Raw genomic sequence first — 19,523 nt, 5'->3', positions numbered from 1 at the left:
GGGGGCGAGGCGGCGGGGCCGAGCGCGACGGGGCCGGGCGCGACGGGCGGTGGGCGGCGGGCTGGGCTCCGTTCGGCTCGGCGGCTCCCGCCCGGCTATATATGAGCTTCATTGACCCTCCTAATTGGTTATTAATGACCTCCCTGACGTTGGCGGAGAGACTGGGGCTGCCGGAGCGAGGCGAGCCGTCGGAGCCCCCCCCTCCCATTCCCTCCTTCCCTCCCCTCCCGGGGGTGGGGTGGCTGGAGGGAGGGAGGGACACGGCGAGCACACACACACACACACACACACACAACACACACACACACAACACACACATACACACACACACCACACACATACACACATATACAACATATACACACACGTATTCACGCACCGGCTCGGCCCCCGCACCTCCCAGCCCGGGCAAAACCAAACCCGGGCACCTGCCCCCGGGCACGGCAAAACAGCAACGAAACRGGCAAAAATGTGCCCGCCCGTGTCCCACGGACGGGGCGCACCCTCGGGCACGGTCCCGCTCCTCGCCCGGCTCCCACGCTCGTTTTGGAGCTGAAACGCTGCGCTTTGGGGCCGTTGAGCACCACAACGAAATCGSCGGCCCCGAGCCCGACAGCTCCCGGTGCTCGGCGGCGTTTGGCCCTCGCAGCCCCCGGGGAACGGGCCGAGGCTCCCGCAGTTGGTCCCGATCGTGCTCGGCTCCCCGCTGCCCCCCGCATCCCCGGCCTCGACCGGCAGCACCGGGAGGCTCCGGCGCTGCTCCCCCAAATCCYGGAGAGGGTCCCCAAGCACCGGGCGGGTTGGACGCGCTGCCGGGGCTGATCCTCGCTTGACCCCAGGGCCAGGCTCACCCGGCTGCCGCCCCCAGCCCGGCCGGTCCCAAACCCCCCATCCCCGTGGGAATTGTGCCCAGGAGTGGATCGGGGACTGCTGATGGATCCCCCATCTCCCTGTAATTGCAACCAWGTCCTGCCGTGTCCCCCCAGGGCCGGACCCCGACACCGGGAGAGGCTGCAGCATCTCCGGGGCTCTGCCGCCGCATCGCCCCCGTGTCCGCCGCCGAATCTATTCCCCGGAGCCCGTCCGCGCCCTGCCGAGCCCCAGGACCTCCGCAGCCACCTCTCCTCCCCAGCAAGGTGGCACCAGAGCGGTGCCCCCAAACMCAGCGCTCCCCTCCGGGCCGAGCTTTGCCGGCTCAGCAAAGGGTTAATCTTCCCCGGATTTAAACCCAGTCCTGCTGTGTCGGAGCTTAGAGCCCTCTCCTTAGCCTTGTTCTTTTGATTTTCATGGGGACGAGGGGCTGTAAAGGGCTGGGGGAAGAAGGCTGGGCCCCCAAAATCCTCAGGCTCTCAAAGRCCGGTTCCCGCACCCCGGAGTCCCGGGAAGCCCCGCCGGGTCTCACAGTGCCCGGAGCAGCAGCGACCCAGCTCAAACCTCCACCCCACCCCTGCATGGGTGTCTTATAGGGTGAAACTGTGGAGCATCTTCTGGCCTGGGTGAAATGATGCTGCAACCCAGGAGTAATTATTTCTATTAATCTAATGAAGAAGCAATGTAAATGTCAAAAACCCACCCAAGCCTGCGCTTACTTCGCGTCTTTGCCTGGCGAGAGGCAACGCTGCCCTGGAAAGGGAAGGTTAACAASCTGCCAGGGATTGGTTTGGGGTTTAATAAGCGTGAAAAATAAGTTTATTTTGTTTTTCTGGACTTTGGCTAGAGGAGCCGTCAGAATGTTTCAGCTTTGCTAAACATAACGCATCAGGTGGAAAGGTTCCCAACACCGGCTCCCTCCGGCCGCCGAGGCAAACCAGCCCTCGGACTGCCTTTTTTTTATTTTCCCTTTCCCCAGGAAAACCCTTCAACCTTCAAGTTATCCCGGGACAAAAAATAATAGATGCTCTTCAACCCCCTGCGGTTCCGGTGCGGGCTGCGCTGAGCCCCGCTCTCGGCTGCGGGGGCTCGGCGGTGCGGGGGGGAGTGAGAGAAAAAGGTGGAAAAAAAACCCCAACCCCTTCCATTTTCTGCGTGGTTTTAAATATCCCCAGCTGTTTCCCAAAGCTTCTTCCCGGTCCTAGGAAGGTGCTTTGCTGTGTGTCGCCCCCCCCCCCCCCCCTTTCTCTTTTTTAATATCGCAGCTATCCCTCCTTTTTAACATTTAAGAGGAAACAAGTTTAATATTCATGGCTGTTAATAGAGAAGGGCCATTATCGCCGCCCCATTGTTCTGAGCCCCGCACAATGCTGCTTGTATTTTCATGTGTATATTCCCAAAGTTCCTTCTGAGCGTTTAGTGAGCACTTTAATATTCATGGGTGTTAATAGAGAAGCCCTCAGTATATTGGCATATTGTTGGGAGGTGTACATATTGGTCTGACTCTGAATAGCCACAGTCCTCTTTTCTTTTGCTCTGTTTTGCAGGGTTGATGGGCCAGGAGTAAATGGGCATTTTTCCCCCCCGTCTCCCCCTTACAGAGAGAACATCTTTATTCCAGTCCCAGACTTTCTGGTTTCCCATTCAGGACCCTCAGAAATAATGTCAGGCAGAAGAAAAGTGGAGCAAATCAATCTTTCATGGTCTTTTTGAGACCAATTTGACATCCATGGACTCTTCTTTTCTTTCACAGCCTACAAGGGGATGGTCAGGATCTGGACAAGGTTGGGGTCTGATGAGGGGAGACATGGGATCATAATGCAGCAAAGAGAGAAAAGAAAAGCAAAACAAGAAAAGATTGCAGGGATGGGGTGATGGAGGAAAAATGAGGGTGAATGACAGTGCAAGAAAGGAGATTAGAGCCCAGCAGCTGCTTTTTGGGGGGCGGGGGGGAGGGGGGAGCTCTCTCCCCTCTTCCAGCCCTTCGCATGAATAGGATTTGAACAGAGCGGAGATTGATTTATAGTTATTGCAGTTGAACATTTATTGCTCTTAAAGAGTGGCGGGGAGAAAAGAGAGAAAAGGGGTTTGAAAAGCTCCTTTCTGTATTAAAGAGGTATCAAATGAAGACTGCTGAGATAATATACAGTGGCCAATGGGAATTTGATTTGCTTTAAAATTTAACTCTTGTGGGGCCGCCGGGCACGGAGCCGGGATGCGGGGATGGAGCCGCCGCTGCCCCGGGCCGGTGCAGCCGCGATTCTTTCCTCAAACCYCGCGTTCACTGCCCGTTTTCACTGCAAAGACCTGCGGCGGCTCCTGTGCGGAGGAGAAGGGCTGCGGCGCGGAAGGASGATTGGTGCTTCGTTAGTACAATTTTGTATTATTTTTGTGGTTTTTTTTCCTGCAGAGGGTGAATGCAGGAGGGATGCAGAGCGACGAAAATAAGCGGCGCAGGGAAGAGCCTTTTTCGAAGCTGAGTTTTTCTTGCCCTAAACCCGGAGGTTTCTCCTCTCCGGCAGCAGAAACGCGATCGCAGCCGTGTCCCCCCGGGCGCAGAAAGGAGCCCATTGTTCAATGGGGAGAAATACATTTTTAGCGGTGATTGAAAGCTCCCCTCTCGTTTGAACTTTAGAAGAAAGTCCCTGGCAGGGAAGAGCATCCCCCTCCCTCTGCCCCAACATCTGTTTGGAGCAATCCAGGCTCTAGGGCAGAGCCGGGCTCTGCCCCCTCCCAAAGTCATTAAAAAGATATTAGTTGAGCTGAGAAAAGTCCAGCGCAGCCCCCGGTCCGGGGTGGGATGGGGGTGGTGTGTGTCATTAAAAACGATTTTGGATTTGCCAGCGCTAATACCAGGAGAAGGGACCATGGGGTCCGAGTTCAAAAGCCCCCGGCCCCTGCTGCCCCGCCGCGCCCTGCCCGCTGCCCGCTGCCCCGGAGCCCGGTGCCGGGGCGGGGCGGCCCGGCCGACCCCATCACCTGCTCCGTGCGCCCCCCGAGCGCCGGGAAAGGGGGACGGCGGAGAGCCGGGCTGCGAGCCGAGGCGGTCAGCTGCTCCGGCCGCATCCCCTGCGCCTCCACGGGCTGCAAATGCCCCGGGAGCCGGAGAGAAGGGGGGCAGGAGGGATCATCGCACCCCTGCGGGAGCCGGGGGAGCCGGGGCAGGAGGGATCATCGCACCCCTGCGGCTGCCGCAGGAGCCAGGCGCCTCCGAAGTTGCTAAATGTGTCATTTATTAAAGCATTCAGGGGGCTTTTCTTTGGCGTTTGCTTGCAAACTCACAAAGGCCGAGCTGCTGTTTGGGGGTCTTTTCTGATGGAAAAAGGGCTCGGAGACCCCCGGCACAAAAGAAATCCTGGCAGTGCTTTCAATGGCCAGGACTCAATGAGGGGGACCCTGTGCGGAGCGGGCGGGGGCGAGGGGCCGCCCGGTGCTGCCTGAAAGGCAGGCCTGAATGTAATGGGGAGATCTGCGTTTATTTGTTGGGATCACATTTAATTAGCTTAGTACAACCCTTGAAAGACAAAGGGACCTCAATCTGGATCCAATCTGAAGCTCGTTTGGAGAGCGAGGGCTCCTGGAAAAGTCAAAAGAGAGAAAGGAGAAAGAAAAGGGAGGCTGGGAGAGAAAGGGGCTGGGGGCCCAGCCAGGTGACTGGCACGCGTGAAACAAGGGGGCCTTTTGGGCACAAGGCAGGGCTCAAAAGGGAGGGAGGAAAATAGCCTCTTCCTCAGGTTTTACCTACTTAAACCCCCTGAAGGGGCTGGAGCTGAAAAGCCTCAATGGGRGCTAAGGAGGCTGCAAAGCAAACAGCAGCCCTGGAGAGGGGCTCCGGCCCTGCCGCCGCAGCAGTTGGTGACACTCGGTTATGGGAATGTGCCCAAATGTTACCTGCGCCCGGGAACGCTCCCAGCAGCGGAGCAGGGACAGCAGGAGGACAAGGCAGTGCCGGGGTGAGCCTGGGCTGAGGGGGCCGGCGGATCATTCGCGTGTTCCCTCTCTCTACAGGGTGAGATTCCCACCTGTGCCTGCAGCCACCCCGAGCAGCTCCCGTGCTCAGCGCTGGGGGAGCTTCATCGCGGGCAGAGGGGCCGAGGCTGGGCTGGGACAGCGGGGAGGGGTCCCCATGGGTGCACCCCATGCTTTAGGGCGGCCCCAGCATTCCCCCATCCCTGCGCCAACGCAGGGCACACGCAGGTGCGGGGTGAGGAGGATGCGCTGCCACCTCTCAGGGGCGAAAAGGAGGACAGTGACSGTCCCCAAAGTGCCACATCCATGGATGGAGCTGAACGGCTCCTTGTTCCCCCCCAAAGCGATCACTGCCTGCCTTGCTGCGAGGGGCCGGGAGCAGCGGGGAGGGTCGGGTCCCCCCGAGCAGCGGCTCCGGGCAGGGAGGGTTTGATGCGGTGAAGCCGTGACCCTCCCGGCAAAGCTCCGGSACCGGGCACGGAGCCCCTCGGAGCTGATTGCGCTGCTCGGGGAAGGAGCTTTAGGGCATTATTTGCCTCCATTTCACTCTGCGGGAGGCCGCGGAGCCGAGCAGAGATGCTGAGAGCTCTCCCCTCCGCTCTCGCTCGCTTTGCCGCTTTTCTTTCCCCCTTTCCTTTCTTTTCAGTGTTATTTCCAGGGTTATTTTGGCGAGGGGATCGCGGCACACAAGAACAAGAGGATGAAAATCCCCTTCCCGGCTGCGTCCGAGCTCAGGCGGCCTCGAAAGGGAACTCGCTTGTGGCGACTGCTCGGCCACCTCCGCGGTGCCGCGGCTCGCCAAGAGGGGCCGGAGGGCGAGAGGGGCGATCTGGGCTGTAAAGACACGAAAATCTCTGCGCCTTTTCCTCCCTTCTGGCAGCGACCTGGGGATGGGACAGTCCCATCCCACATCCCATCCCTGCTGCAGCATCAGACCAAACCCAGCCGTGTAACGACTCCAGAGCAGCAGAGTTTGATATTCCCGGCGAACGGGCCGGACAAGGAGCCCCGAGCGGCTCTCGGGGCGCGGCCGCGCTGAGTGACGGCTCCCACAAAGGACAGGGACCCTCTAATCCCCGGCACCGCGGCACCTGCACCCCGGCCCGGCCGGGATTAAAGGGGAGCAAGCCGGGCTCTGAGGAGATCAGAGGCTTCATTAGAGCGGCCTTGAAATAGGATTTCCTCAAGTGATAAGGGGCAGGTTGAAAAGATAATCGGGTGGGGGGGCTGTTGATGTCTCCCCCACATCGTCCCCAGAGATGCTCTTTTGGGTCACCTGCCTTGAATGTGGTGCCCCAGAGCTGGAGGGAGGTGCAGGACAGACTGGGCATTCACTGCCCCAAATCYCTCATCCCARGGATTGCTGCTGCCCCTCTGCCATCCTCCTCCCTCCCCAGCACCCACCGAGGCCACCCAGACCAGGATGGGACTCTCTTCCCTCGGCTCTGGGGGCCACTGTCACCTCCTGCCAACAGATCAAGGTGCTGTGGCTCTTTCAACTCATCTCCACACCACAAAACTCCAATTTCTGTTCATTCCCACCATTAAAAGTTCTGGAAAGTTTATTTTGTCCTTCTCAGTTTTACAAGAGCAGAGAAAYGCTGTCTGCAATGGGCACCCTGCACTGCTGCTACCTACAACAAATCCAGGGAAAAAACCTCCAAACCAGCCAAATGAAGGAGAAACAGCTCCYTGTGTGGAATAAACACCCACGAGCTGCTTGACAGGATACACTGAGACTGCAAGAACCCAATTCCTCACCCTGTGCCACAATCCCATAAACAGCAGCCCTGAAAACCCCCCTGACAGTGGGAGGAACCAGGTGGGTTTAGGGGAGAAGCAGCAGCACAGGTRGGACCTCATGACCATCCACATCCTRCTGGAAAGCTCGTGTTAAACACCAGGAGCTCTCACTCCAGCCACCCTGCCCATTACTGTAAATACACCATTCCTTCAATGCAATTAAATATTTAATACTTGGAGAAGGGGGGAAAGAAGTCCCACGTCTTCTTGTCTCTTTCAACGGTCATTTCGGTCTAACTCGCAATGGCTATAATGTAGTCTGTTCTCAAATCATGCAAAATTAAAGCAAGTATTTTAGATTGATATCTCAGAGTCTCCTACTCCTAAAAGAGCCTTTCCTTCTCAGGCTCACTGAATAGCGAGCACGGGAGAGCATCAGGGTCATCCTAGACCTGGTGAGGTATTTTAGTGATGGGGTTTTTAGGGCTGCTGCTCAGAAAGGGTTTGTGGACCACAATAAATGTCTGCTCAGGATTTGGGCTCTGCCTGTGGAGCGGGGCAGGTGCTGTCAGTCTGGGGGGTCCTGTGGGACACAGCCCAGACACCCACACACATCTTGAGCCTGAGAMAAGGAGCCTGGAAAGGGATGGTGCTTGAGGGAATGAGCTGTTTGTCAGAGAAGGGAAAGAACAGGAGCCAGGGAGCCGGGGCTGGGCACCGACCACCAGAACACTCACCTGGGATGGCCTTTGACTCCYGTTCCTCTTCCCAAATGCCACACTCTGGAGGGAAATTCTTCCCCAAACTGAAGGTCCCTCCATGGGATCACCTCACTGTCCTTCAGGACGCTGTCCTGGTGTGGCCCCGTGCTGGACTCTGTGAGGAGGAAAAGGCTGCACCACCTCCATCACCATTCATGGAGCCCAAAGTCCCACACATGCCCCGTGTGCTGGCTCCTGCACAGCCCTCAGAGGCTGCTCCTGCTCCATGCAGCATCCAGCTCCTGCCAAAGGGACAGACAAAACCCTCCCTGCCTCAAAACCCAGTGCAGGCAGGGCTTAATCCACGTTACTGGGGCTTAAACTTGGCCAGAGCTGAGCGGGAGATTCAGTTCCTCTCCTGGACACCAAAACTTGGCTTTGAAGGCACCACAGCAGCTTCTGGGCTGCACCACCCCCCTGAGCCAGGGGACAGCAGGAGCTGCCTACAGAGTGAAAGGTGAGGGGGCCTGTCCAGCCCCAGGGTGGGACTGACCACCACAGCAGGACCCCCAGATAACCAGASAGCAGGCTGGCAGCAGGGCTGGAACAGGGCTTGGAGGATCCCAACCCCCAGATAACCCGAGAGCAGGCTGGCAGCAGGGCTGGAGTGGGGTTTGGAGGATCCCAACCCCCAGATAACCAGAGAGCAGGCTGGCAGCAGGGCTGGAACAGGGCTTGGAGGATCCCAGAGGCCACCAGCTCCTTGTGAAGTGCTGAGCCATCTCTGCCTCCCACCCTGCTCCTCTCCAGCCCATCGTGGACTCACAACAGTTCAACATCCGTGGCCTCTCCACCCCAGGCAGGCAGCAATAATGGAAAACAAACTGGTGAACTTGGGAACGATTCAAGCACTTCATCCTTCCAGGACAYCAGACTGCTGATGAAACCCCAGCTTTGCAGGCACCATCTTAATGACAGGCCAAATTTCAAAGGCTTGCAAACTATTTCKTGTGCTGCCCCACCCCCTCAATAAAAGGTTGCATCAGAAAGAGATATTTCCATAATTTATAGTACGGGCATTTCACTGGGGAGACTCACTCATCTGTACTTACAGATACATTTAAGAAAATGCATCCTCCCACAATCCTGCGCCATTTACGACTATTGGCACAATCTGTAATCCTCAGTCTTCAATTAAGGGACACCTTAGGGTTCATTATCACACAATTGCTCCCTGTGAACCATGCCAAATGCTGTTTTGGCACAGAGCTTGGAAGATGAATTAGAAGGAAGTCTTCTCGGTAATGCCCGCTCCCAATTCCCATCAGCAGCCTTTATGCCCTCCTCTAGCCATTTTTTCCCCCCTCTCCCCTCTTTCCAAGYGGCTTTTACTATCCCATCTTTCAATGTCTCTCTTGATTCTCTGGAGGTATATTTAGAGATGCTACATCTCCTTTTCTTCCGGCTCTCAGCGCGCCTCCCGCTCCGGCTTTGCAGATGGGATCTTCTTTCCTCCCTTCCCCCGTCGCAAACGGCTGCCTGGGAGCCAGGGATGGAGCTGCCTTAGGCTGGAGGGGCTCAAAACTCAAATTTTACAAGAAAGAGATCCCTGAAAGGGATGAGAGTTATTGCCAGACTTGATCTGGGCACAGCTAAAGGATAATGCCCTTAAAACAGCTGATAATGGCTGGAGTCCCATCCTTCCCATCCCTCTCCCAGTCTGTGCTGCTCCAGGACCCCCCTTGCAGGGATGGATCCTGAATGGCTTCAGCCACAAAGCTGGGGAAAAGCAACAAGTTCAGAGTATTAAAACCAGGGGCTGCCACCTCCTCCAAAAACAATAAAACCTTTACAGGGCCGTAGAGGAAACTTCCCAGTGTTAACACGGATCCTCTGCCCCAAAGAGCAACAATTGCAGCAACTTCCACGGGAATCCTCGGTGTCACAGCACCAGCAGGACGTGGCAGTGACAGAGTTTCTCCAGAATTGAGGTCTCAGTGATCCAGAGAGCTCAGTTTCTCCAGAATTGAGGTGATGCTGCCCTCAGTGATCACCCCAAAGTCCCCGGGAGGCGCGAGGAGCCGGGATCAGCCCAGAGGGAACAACAGAGTCCAACAGACGGGAAATACTTCGCCCACAAGACACCTTGTGGAAATTTTATTATATAGAGTGTAAAATGCACCTGTCAGTCAAATAAAAAGAACACTTTTTTGTTTTTTAACACCATGCTCAACATTATCCAATCGCAGTTCTTTATAGTTAGACATTTCAAGCATAAGGAAAAATAAGGAAAGAACCCAAGAACAGTAAATTCAGTACATTTAAAAACGGAATGTCCCGCAGGGCAATTAAAAATGCAAGAAAAAATAGCTTCAATTCCGTTTTTCCTTTAAAAATACACTGTTATCTGTACAAGAAACACTACAGTAAACATCAGAAATCATATTATCCCTTTTATTAAATCAAAATTATTTAGCGCATACTGTGGTTAATACTAAATTCATTTATTTCTCTAGGTAATTTGACAAATATTAGATAAGAAAATATTTAAAWGAAACAAAAAAGCAAAAAACACCTTGGAATTAAAAAATAGTTACTACCTTTTATATGGTTTTATGTTCCACAGTGTTTGTTAAAGGTACTAATAGCAGATTCATTTTAATATTAAAAATAACAGTATTTATATTTCTGAGAGCATAGAGGAAAAGTTTTTTTTTTCTTTTCTTTTTTTTTTCTTTTTTTAACAAGCTTGGAGGTCTTAGATACATAAATGCAACTAGCAATGGAGACATGAAAAAATGTATTGCTAAAAAAATTAACACGTTTTTATATTAACCCTTTAGACTCTAGAAATTATACAAACCCTACAAAATGCCCCCCCTCCCAGAACTTGCAAACAGTAACTGTCTCAAATACAGAAATCATATCATTAATTACAATACATACCATAGTTCAGTTTTTTAAAAATGCAATAAAATCAAAGACAGCCAAGATACAAGAAATTAGAAGTAAAACATTTAATGAATTTACATATTTAAGAATATTTAAATACTGTTTAAAATTTTTTTTTCTTKTCAAGATTTGTTACATACCACCTAAGACTTCCAAGCCACTCTTTCTGTTCCAACAGAAAAGATCGAAAATTAAAAGGAAAAAAAAAAACCACACAAAAAACCCACATGTTGAAATGTCACAGCTCTGGGGTGCGTTTTGGTGCCTGCAAATTCTCTGGCTTCTCTCCAAAAAGAATCCCGGAGGTTTTTTTTTTAATATAAATTTGGAAACAAAATTACCAGCATGTCCATAAGTTTAGTACATTACTAATTGTTCCTGATTCTTAGAAAAGTTCAGTATAGATTATCCTACAGCTAGTGTTTCACAAACAGAAAAGTCTTCATCAAAACGTTGCAAATCTAGAAACCTCTGTTACAAAAAGGTTTTCTTCCACGATTCCAAGGAAAAAAAATTGCCACGAGGACCTTGTTCTACTGCTCCTGAAAAGAGAGGGGAGAAAAGGCAAAGTTAATGAGCAGCAGCGAATTATCAAAGCTGCCGAGCCCTCCTCCCCCGACACAGGTCTGTCCCCGCTGCAGCCGAGCGGGATACAGAGCTCAAAGGATGCTCCGAGCTGCCACCAGAGCCCTCTGCCCTGACGCTGTCCCGGAGCTCTCCTGCCCCTCACAAATCTCTCTTTCTAGCAGGGCAGACTTGGRCAGGAATGAAGAGAAGTCCTTTTATCCCCCCTTCCAGGTCACACTTGGGCAGCGCCCGCRGCGAGCGCCGGCACCGGCACCGGCTCCACCTCGCTGGTGTGAGCGGAGCAGGGCAGAGCAGCTGCTGGGGGCCGGCTTCACTCTGCTCCCACAGAGCCACAGTGACACGTGGAGCAGTGTGTCCCATCTCACCAAGGTGCCCGTGTGCTTTGCACTAACTTTTTKCTGTGTTGTTTGCCCTGCGAAGCCRGTGCTTGGGAAAGCACTGAGTGTGATCGGGATAAATCTCACACCACTCTCCACAGAGATGAGTGACAGCTGAGGGTTTACTTGAAAGCAGGTTAATCCAAATTATTTTTCAACAGTTTTGGTCTCTCTTTCAGAACAGGGAGCTGGCGAGCACACAGCTCCTGTTGAAGCATGAGAAAAGGCAGAGCCTGCACACAATCCTGGCAAGTGCCAGTGCAGTGACACCTCACTAACCTGGCTTCATCATTCCTTTCATTTAATTCCCCAAAGTCAAACAACTGCCTGAGATCTATAAAAAAAGGCTGCCAGGAGAAACAAATAACCTCCCAGTCCTCTCCCAAAAAACCTTCATTCGGTACAGGAAAATAAGACTGATGTTGAAGCCACACTTCTGTGATCACCTCCCCAGCCACAAAACATCTCTGCTTCACCAAGTGAACCTGAAGGMGAGTTCCCACACCAGGGCAAGGCCAATACAACCAATTTCCCATGAGAAGGGGCAGAGGGGTTTGGGGAAGGTGAATACACACCTGGCTGTGGGCCTGAGCCTGCCCTAGTGTCTGCCCGTAGTAGGCAGCCTGCTGTCGGTAATACTCKGCCCAAGCCATCGTGTAGTCCGGCTGGGAACTTGCCTGAGAAGCAGCACTGGCAGCATGACCTGGAGGGAAAGAAGAAAAAAAGGGAGTGATAAGCAATTCCACAAGTCCAAGCTCAGGCTTAGGATCTCCTTTTGTGAAGCTTAAAGAAGACTGAGCCCCCTTCCAGCTGCTGCAGACTCCGGACAGAGCGACACCGGCTCTGCTGTGTGGGACGGCAGGACAGGCTCCGAGCTGCACTGTGAGGGACGAGCCAAGAGAAGGCAGAAAGCACCCAGAGCGTTCCTGTGGCTGCAGGGACAGGCTGACAGCCTGCACACCCCTCATCCTCAAAGCCTCCAGCAGCACCGGGTCAAAGCAAGTCCAGAGGTCGGGATCATGCGCTCCGTAAGACAGCGGAGAGAGCCAAGCCCGTGATTTTCTGTGAGCTCTCCTACCCTCTCACAACCCAGCTCCAGCTTTCTGGATTGGGCCAGCATCAGTTCCTGCGTGTTCTGTGTTTCCCCAGGCAGGCTGCAAGCATGGGAATGAAGGCACCGGGGCTCAGCAGGAGCAGCTCTCCCCAGGCGTGACAGCACAACCGAGAGCTTTCAGTGGGARCGCTACATGCACCATCACCAACAGGACAGCACCAGAGGGGATCTGGAGAGGACTGGAAGCTAAAAATAGCAGGGATGGAGACGCAAATCATCAGATTGGAATTAACTCTTTGTAACAAGAGCTGGTTGATCTCCAGTCAGCCTGTTTCACTCACTCTGTTTTTTGAAATACTCCTCCCATGCTTTGCTGTAATCGGGATGGCTGTTCTGCTGCTGGCTCTGTTGGCCTGTGCAAAGATGACAACAAGGGGCACGTCAGTATGGAACAGGTGACAGTTTCCAGCCAGTGACATCTACCTTTCCACTAGACTGGCCCTGGGTCTAGCTCAGTTGCCCAGACTTGACACTTCAGCTTCGMCCTTTCTACAGCTTTGGGCATTTTCAGTTCAGCAGAAGCTGAGGTAAACCTCAAGTTCCTGATCTCACCTCACCTGCTGAAGGGCACAAAGCCAAAAGTCACTCTGCAAGGACCTGCTCAGGCCAAGGATGTGGCTGGAGGCTGCCCAGTCTGCAAACAGCCACCCCAGGCTCTCAGTCTGCTTGCACTGAGTGCAGGAGAGCTGAGACACCTGGCACATCTGACACCTGTCACCTCCACGGAGCTGCCAAGGAAAAGGCTGCGGTTTGAGCAGCCTCAGTTTATCAGGRGCTGCTTTTCTGTGCCTGCTCTCTGATCCCAAGCCTTGGGCTCCACCTAGCACAGACTCCCAATCTTTGAAGCACGAAGCACCTTCAATCCAGCACAGCTATGTGTTACCAAGGGGGAGCCTGGCCAGCCGGGACAGAGCAGCGATACCTGCCCTTGCCACGCTTCCCTCGATCCCCGTGGGAGCACAGAGCCCCCAGCGAGACACAGGACAAACAAACAGCAAACAGAACTGCAGAGAGGCACAGCAGAGTGCAGAGCACGAGCCACTGCRGCCACGGAGAGCAGGCAAGGACAGAGGACACGCGTGGAGCAGAGCCCTTCCCATCCCATCCCAGCTCCCAACACAGCCCGGCCCCGATGCCGGCCCGAGGGGGGCTTTGAAGTGGGGGGAAGGGGGAAAATAATACACTGCAAGTGTGAAGTGGGTGGAGGGAACAGGGCAGCAGTGTCCTGTCCAGGGGCATAAAAGCGGGTTAAAAGACTTGACCAACGCTACAAGTCAGGACCTTTTCTGGCAGAGGTCAAGGCTGCCTCAACTGTCCACCTGCTAATGCCAACAAAGGACCTCCTTCAATGCCTTTTCTTCTCGGAGAATTACAGTCCGCAGCAGGCTGAAAGGACACGCAGCTAAATGCATTTCACAGCAAAATGTTTCCCCGGCCAGTTAATTTATTTAAGATGGGGGAAGTAATTAAAATCCAAATACATGTGTAGGGGGTGGGGGTCTGCCCCTCCTCCCACAAGGAGGGCACTCGAGGCTGTCCCCAGGACGCCGGCGCTGTGACAGGGCTGACAGAGCTGTGACACACAGGCTGCAAGGGACCCTGCACAAGGCTGTTTTCAAATTGAAGTGCCAAAGCAGGTGTTCACCTATTTCTCACAATAATCCTAATCCTYCTACACCTTGGTGAGCATCACCTGGGCTGCCTGGGCACTGCTGCAGCAGAAGAGAGTGGTGAAGGTTCTTAAAGCATTTTGTGTGTGTCCTCTTTCCTCATCCAGACTGCCTTCAGTGTGCCTGGCTACAAACAGGGAGCACACATGGAACTAGGRAGCCAACATTTTCCATCAGGCTCGATAGCAAAAATAAAACATCTGACTCCTAAAGACAGCAGTGTGGGACTAAACCCACACAGGRGATGGACAACAGCAAGGCAGGAAGCTCCAGGGGTTTTGGGAGCCACCTAAAATCTGACAGTGCAAAACTGTCATCACCAGGGTAAGAGCTGATTACTGATCATCAGGGGGCTCAAGGGAGCTGTGCTTCCTACACCAGGTTACAAAGCCAGGAGCAGTGAGTCTGAGAAATTATTATCTGCTGCARGAAGGGAGATTTTTCTTTCCCCAAGCGCTGGTAGGCAACATAAGCAGATGTTTCAAGAAGGTGATGAAGAAGTTAAGTTACCAAGGTGAGTTTCTAAGGCATCTTGCCAGGCAAAGAGCAATGCATATTTTGTAAGCGTTTATTCCGAGGCTTTATGGAAGATAAAAGTTGTTTTTTTTTTTTAAATAGAGATTTCCCTGCTGCACTGCCTGCTCTGCTTCCCAAAGCTCAGGAAGCTTGGGCTGCAAAGGAAAGTAGTAGAAAAACATTTTTTCCTGAAAAACAAGTTAATGAGCAAATAYTCTTCTTCAGTACCACACTATTCCACTCTTGTACAAAGAAAAGTCCACTGAAGCCCACCATTGCATTTTACTGTCCTGAAAACAGAAAAATACTGACCTTCTTCAAGTCCCTACAGCTCAAAGGAAGAGTCATCATTTCTAGAATGTAATTGCTAAGAGGCAGGACTCATCCAGAGTTTAACACCTTTCCCATGCAGGGTTCCCATGTTCCACCACAGCACACAGTTCAGATGTGCACCAAGTTAAAAAGCAGCACTGAGATTTCCAAATTCCACATATTCACTCAAAGGTGATTGTTATGAAGAATCACAAGTGCAGTTGCAGGGTGATTGCTCTACCTCAGGCACCTCAAAGAATGGGAATTTTTACCAAAGTTCATAATCTGCTTCATTGCTAAATCAGCCTTAGCAGTGACATGAATCTGCTRTTTAGGGCAAACCACTCCTTTGACTGCTGGAGACACAGGATGATGCAGCTACAGCATCACCACCAGAATTTACTCCTTGAGTTATTCTGAAAAGGGGGACTCCCCATTCCAAAATGCTCAATTTTCACTGAACAGCTTTCAGGAAAAAATGACCAGTACAGAAGCCCTGCCTAACCCTCRTTCCATTTCCAGCATCCCCTTTCCCAGTCGTTCCATCAGTCCAGGAGCTGAACAGTGAGAAAAGCTCATTAGGAACAATTAAATAAGAAAATARGGTCAAGAACAAAGAGACAGGAGGGTTCAGCACCAACACAGTGTGCCTGTTAGGGGAAAGTGGGATTGGCAGGTGATTGCCTAGAGAATCCTGGAAGAAGAAAACCTGAGGCAGGAATATTTTAGTTAAAAAGGGACAGACAGCAAGCACCAAGTTTCCACCCAAAGAGCAGAAAGAAGCAATAAACAGTTAAGCACACAAAAAGCAGAAGTTTTCCAAGGCCTTCAGCTTGTTCTGAGCTCAAACACCACCACCACGTGCCTCCACACACCTCTTCTGCTCAGGAAATCATTCTGCTGTTTTCACACACGTGGTCTCGTGGGTGAGCCTGCCTTTTGCAGGCACAAAGCAGAGACTGCAAAGGGAACACCAACCCTTCTCCAACCCTGGCACTTACTTGGGACTTGCTGTCCAGGCTGCTGCCACGTCTGGTAGGTACTGCCCCAGCCCTGCGTCATGAACGCCTGAGGACCACTGCAGAGGACAAAAAGCCATGCTCAAGTAGACAATAAAATACTTACCAGGCCACAGACCTGAAGCTGCCCAGAGAAGAGAAGTTGTCACTTATAGTCAGCAGCTGCTGAGCAAACAGGTGAATGTGGGAGCAAAAGGAAAGCTGTGCAGGTGTGAACTGCAATGTCCTGCCCTGGTATCAGTCAGAAGCCAAGGTGAAGATACATCACGCTGAGCAGCATTCCTTKTGTTCTATGCAGTTCAGGCTTCCTCCCATGCTCTCACTGCACTAGAGAGTGGAATTTTGGAGATGCCAATACCTACCTGGTTCATCATTTAACAGATGAAATCTTTCCTGTAGTCAAGCTTAAAGGATTGAGCTCACTTGCTTTCGCTTCTGAATGCTCAATTCTCAAAAAGCTCTTCTTATAACCCACCCCTTCAGCACCCTCCACCCTTCTCCCAGCACTTTCTAGGTCCCAGCCATCCCCCCAGCCCAGGGGTGAGGAGATGAAGCAGCTTACTTTTGATGAGGTGTAGCGGGTGCTTGGCTGAACGGACTTTGACCAAATCCTCCAGGTCCACCCATGCTGGTACCCTGCCACAGAATCCACAAGTATTTAATGCCAGCTCCCAGTACAGAGTGGAGGCAGCTACTGAGAGTAGTRAGAAAGGAGAGAAGACAGCCTGGGACACATGGATCCTGAGGGTGGTGTCAAAACGCCTCCTCTCAAGCAATTCAGTGTGAAGGCAGCTTTTCAGCTTTCCCATGCCCCAGTTCAGTATTTGCTGTATTTTTTTTACCAAAGTCTCCCCATTCAGTAGTACTGCAGCCTGACGTTATTAAGCTTCAATACCACAGCATTGCATTAAGTGTAAGATAAGTCATCCTGAACTTTCTGAGCAAGGAGTTGAGTGTTTTACTTTCAGGACAATCTGCCAGGACTGTGTCATTCTCACACAGTGACACTATTGTCTTCCTTTCAAGAATCTCCTTTGACAGCCTTTTCATACCTTATTATTGCTGTTCTCCCCTCTCATATAGCTGCATACACTACCCAGGATTATGTCAACAGTCAAATCCTGGGATCACAGCAAATATCAGCCCAATGGATGCTGGAAGGCCATCAAGTTCAAGCCAGCTGCTAAGAGGCAAATGGTTTTGAAGCTGAATAACGCAAGCATGTGCATTCCGTGCCATCCTGTAAGTCCAGGCCTACATGTACCCAAGAGTGACAGCAGCACGTCGGAAAGGGACAGAGCAAGAGAGCAGAGATGGAACTTACACCAACTTTCTCATCTATGAGATGTCTAGCGAGCTCAATTTGCTGGGGGACCCCTCTGATTGTGAATATTCGTACGCCGGGGTCTGTGTTSGGGGGTGGGTTTCTCTGCAGCTCCACGTGTGCTCCTGACTGCTGATTTATGCTCTTGATGTTCTCACCACCTGAAGAAAACAAAGCCAAGACATAACAGGGGATATTCWGCATYTCYCTRCMTAAAACCACAACAAGGTCAGGTCCTGGGAATGGATTACAGTTTCAGCCACCTTCTGTGTGCCTCAGGATGGCAACAGCAAAAGAAACCACAGTACCTGAGCTCATACTGCTCCTTTAATCTACCACACAAACATAACCTGAGACCATGAGCTACTGCAACAGTTTTTGGGGTCATGCTGCTTTAAGAACACACAAACCCTACTGTGTGCCCATTGCCAGGCTCCCAACAAGATGCAGCATGGCTGGGATAYACTTTGACAAAACAGATACAAAACGTGCACTGACTGAATTCCATTAGTTTTGCACAGCTATTCTAATCCTCCAGGAAAAGAAGATCACCTGCAATCTAAACATGTTGGTTTTTCTTCTTTTTTTTCATCACTAAGGCAAAAAGCTACAAGCCACATAACAAAGGTAAAGCTTTCTCCCAAACATGTACTGTTTGATAGGTTGTTGCTTAAAGCAGCCTCTGCTTACAACGCTCCCTATTCACCCTGCAGCCACACATCCCTCCACAGCCACGGCAGCACACGATTCCAGGCTGTCTCCTGCTATTTCAGAGTTAGCTGTGCATGCAGTGAACAWGTCTGGCTCGTTTGCCATCTGGATGCACAAGAGCACAGGAGTGCTTCCAGCAGGATGCAGCAGGGCCAGTCAAAGTGGATCTGATTTCCTCAAGACCTGCTAGGTCCCGGTCTCTTCATGAAATTTGCTTAACAAAAGCCTCAGCCAATGTTACAATGGTTCAATTCTTCTTTTGGAAACTCACACAACTTACAGACCAGCTCCACTCAACTGRAGAAATTAAAGGGTGCAGGGAAGGAAGGGGTTTTATAATTTTTAAATCACAAACCAAAAATCACCAGCTCAAAGGATAGATAGCGAGCAGGATGGAGAGCAAAGGAAACTAATCAGATTTTTGTTAGGTTTTCATTAAAAAGAATCTCCAGAAATAAACACCTCCATTTTGCTCACATTTCCATCTCTATACATCCAGCACAACTTCAAAACAAACTGTGGATGTTGCAGACACTTGTTCATTTCATTGTAATGGACTCGTGACCTTTTTAACATTTTAAAGCCTTTTTGGGGAAGGGAGGAGGAAAAGTTGCCAAAGGGCAATTAACTCTTTCTAAATGAATTTTTGAAGATGCATTTAACAAAAGATAATCATGTCACATCTCTGGGCAGACAACAGGGATTGTACTGTGCAGCCAAAAGCCAACCCACTTACTTTCAGTCAAGCATGGGAAAGGAGTAAGATGAAGTTTCAAAACCGAGAAGGTTTTTTTTTTTTGTGTCATGCTTTTGTCTGATGCAGACTTGTTTGAAGCTCTGGTTTTTACATATCGAGGTGAGATCTGAATCAACAGCCATTTCATCTGCTTAATGAAAACAGAGGACCCTTTCAGGCAACACAATTTGAAGGAGTGGCACAACTTCTTTACTGGGTGACAGAGGCACAACCAGAGGTTGCTACTYGCACTGCAGACTAGCTTCTCCTTCCAAAAGGGGATTAAAAATCGAAGCATTCTCAAACTGGAGGCAAGGAGAATACAGATTTGAAATCATTGCCCCATTTAGCATTCAGTACCAAGCCTGTAGCTGTTGGGTCTGTTTCTACAGCAGGTCCCTCCTAGACCATAGAGCAGGATCAAGTCAGGTCTGGTGGGAGGCTGCAACACAGCCCCACAGCAGGAGGAACTTGGTGCCCTTGTCCTCTTTCCCCTGCAGCCTGGTACATGTCAGAGTGCTCCCTCCCAGCCCAGCTACCCCACCCCAGCCTCCAGAGGATGCAAATGCCGTGACGCAGCCAGCGGTGCCGGAAGGAGTTCTCCTCCCCACGGCGAGGTGACCCGCTCGGCACATGGTGRCTGTCTATAGAGCATTCATCCCGCTCCATTCTTCCACCTGATGGGGGGCAGGAGCGATCCAGGAGCGGCCTCCCGGCTGGAYGTGAAATCCTAAAGCAATTAATCAAACGTGCTCAAAGGCTGAGCTGACAAGAGCCAGGCCGGCCGCGRTATCTGTCAGGATTGCCGTATTTATCATGGAAATCCAGGGGGGCCCAGGGAGGCGGCGGCTGTTTCCAGGCACCACCAAACACAGACGGAGTTTGACATGTGTATGGCGCTCGCCTCCACCCTTCCTCAGA

At 51.9% G+C, this 19,523-nt stretch overlaps 1 protein-coding gene across 3 annotated transcripts in view; it reads right to left on the bottom strand.

The window, feature by feature from the left end:
- Positions 1–9,412: 9,412 nt before the first annotated feature.
- Positions 9,413–19,523, bottom strand: part of FUBP3 (far upstream element binding protein 3) — a 38,566-nt gene continuing 28,455 nt past the window's right edge. For 2 of the 3 annotated variants that reach the window (XM_057380058.1, XM_057380059.1), the window contains exons 14-19: positions 17,156–17,316; positions 16,394–16,467; positions 15,814–15,890; positions 12,596–12,667; positions 11,776–11,903; positions 9,413–10,777 (exon numbers count right to left, since the gene is read on the bottom strand). In XM_057380058.1, coding sequence (XP_057236041.1) covers positions 10,769–10,777; positions 11,776–11,903; positions 12,596–12,667; positions 15,814–15,890; positions 16,394–16,467; positions 17,156–17,316 — 521 coding nt within the window. In that variant the 3' untranslated portion in view covers positions 9,413–10,768. The remainder of the gene's footprint in view (positions 10,778–11,775; positions 11,904–12,595; positions 12,668–15,813; positions 15,891–16,393; positions 16,468–17,155; positions 17,317–19,523) is intronic. The other variant, XM_057380060.1, reaches the window with a different exon arrangement.

This window comes from Malurus melanocephalus, unplaced genomic scaffold, assembly GCF_030028575.1.
Source record: "Malurus melanocephalus ecotype Western Australia unplaced genomic scaffold, MMel_1.1 scaffold_435, whole genome shotgun sequence".
NCBI classification, from domain to species: Eukaryota; Metazoa; Chordata; class Aves; order Passeriformes; family Maluridae; genus Malurus; species Malurus melanocephalus.
The sequence above is the reverse complement of the archived record's forward strand: the minus strand, read 5'-3'. Positions and strand labels throughout refer to the sequence as shown.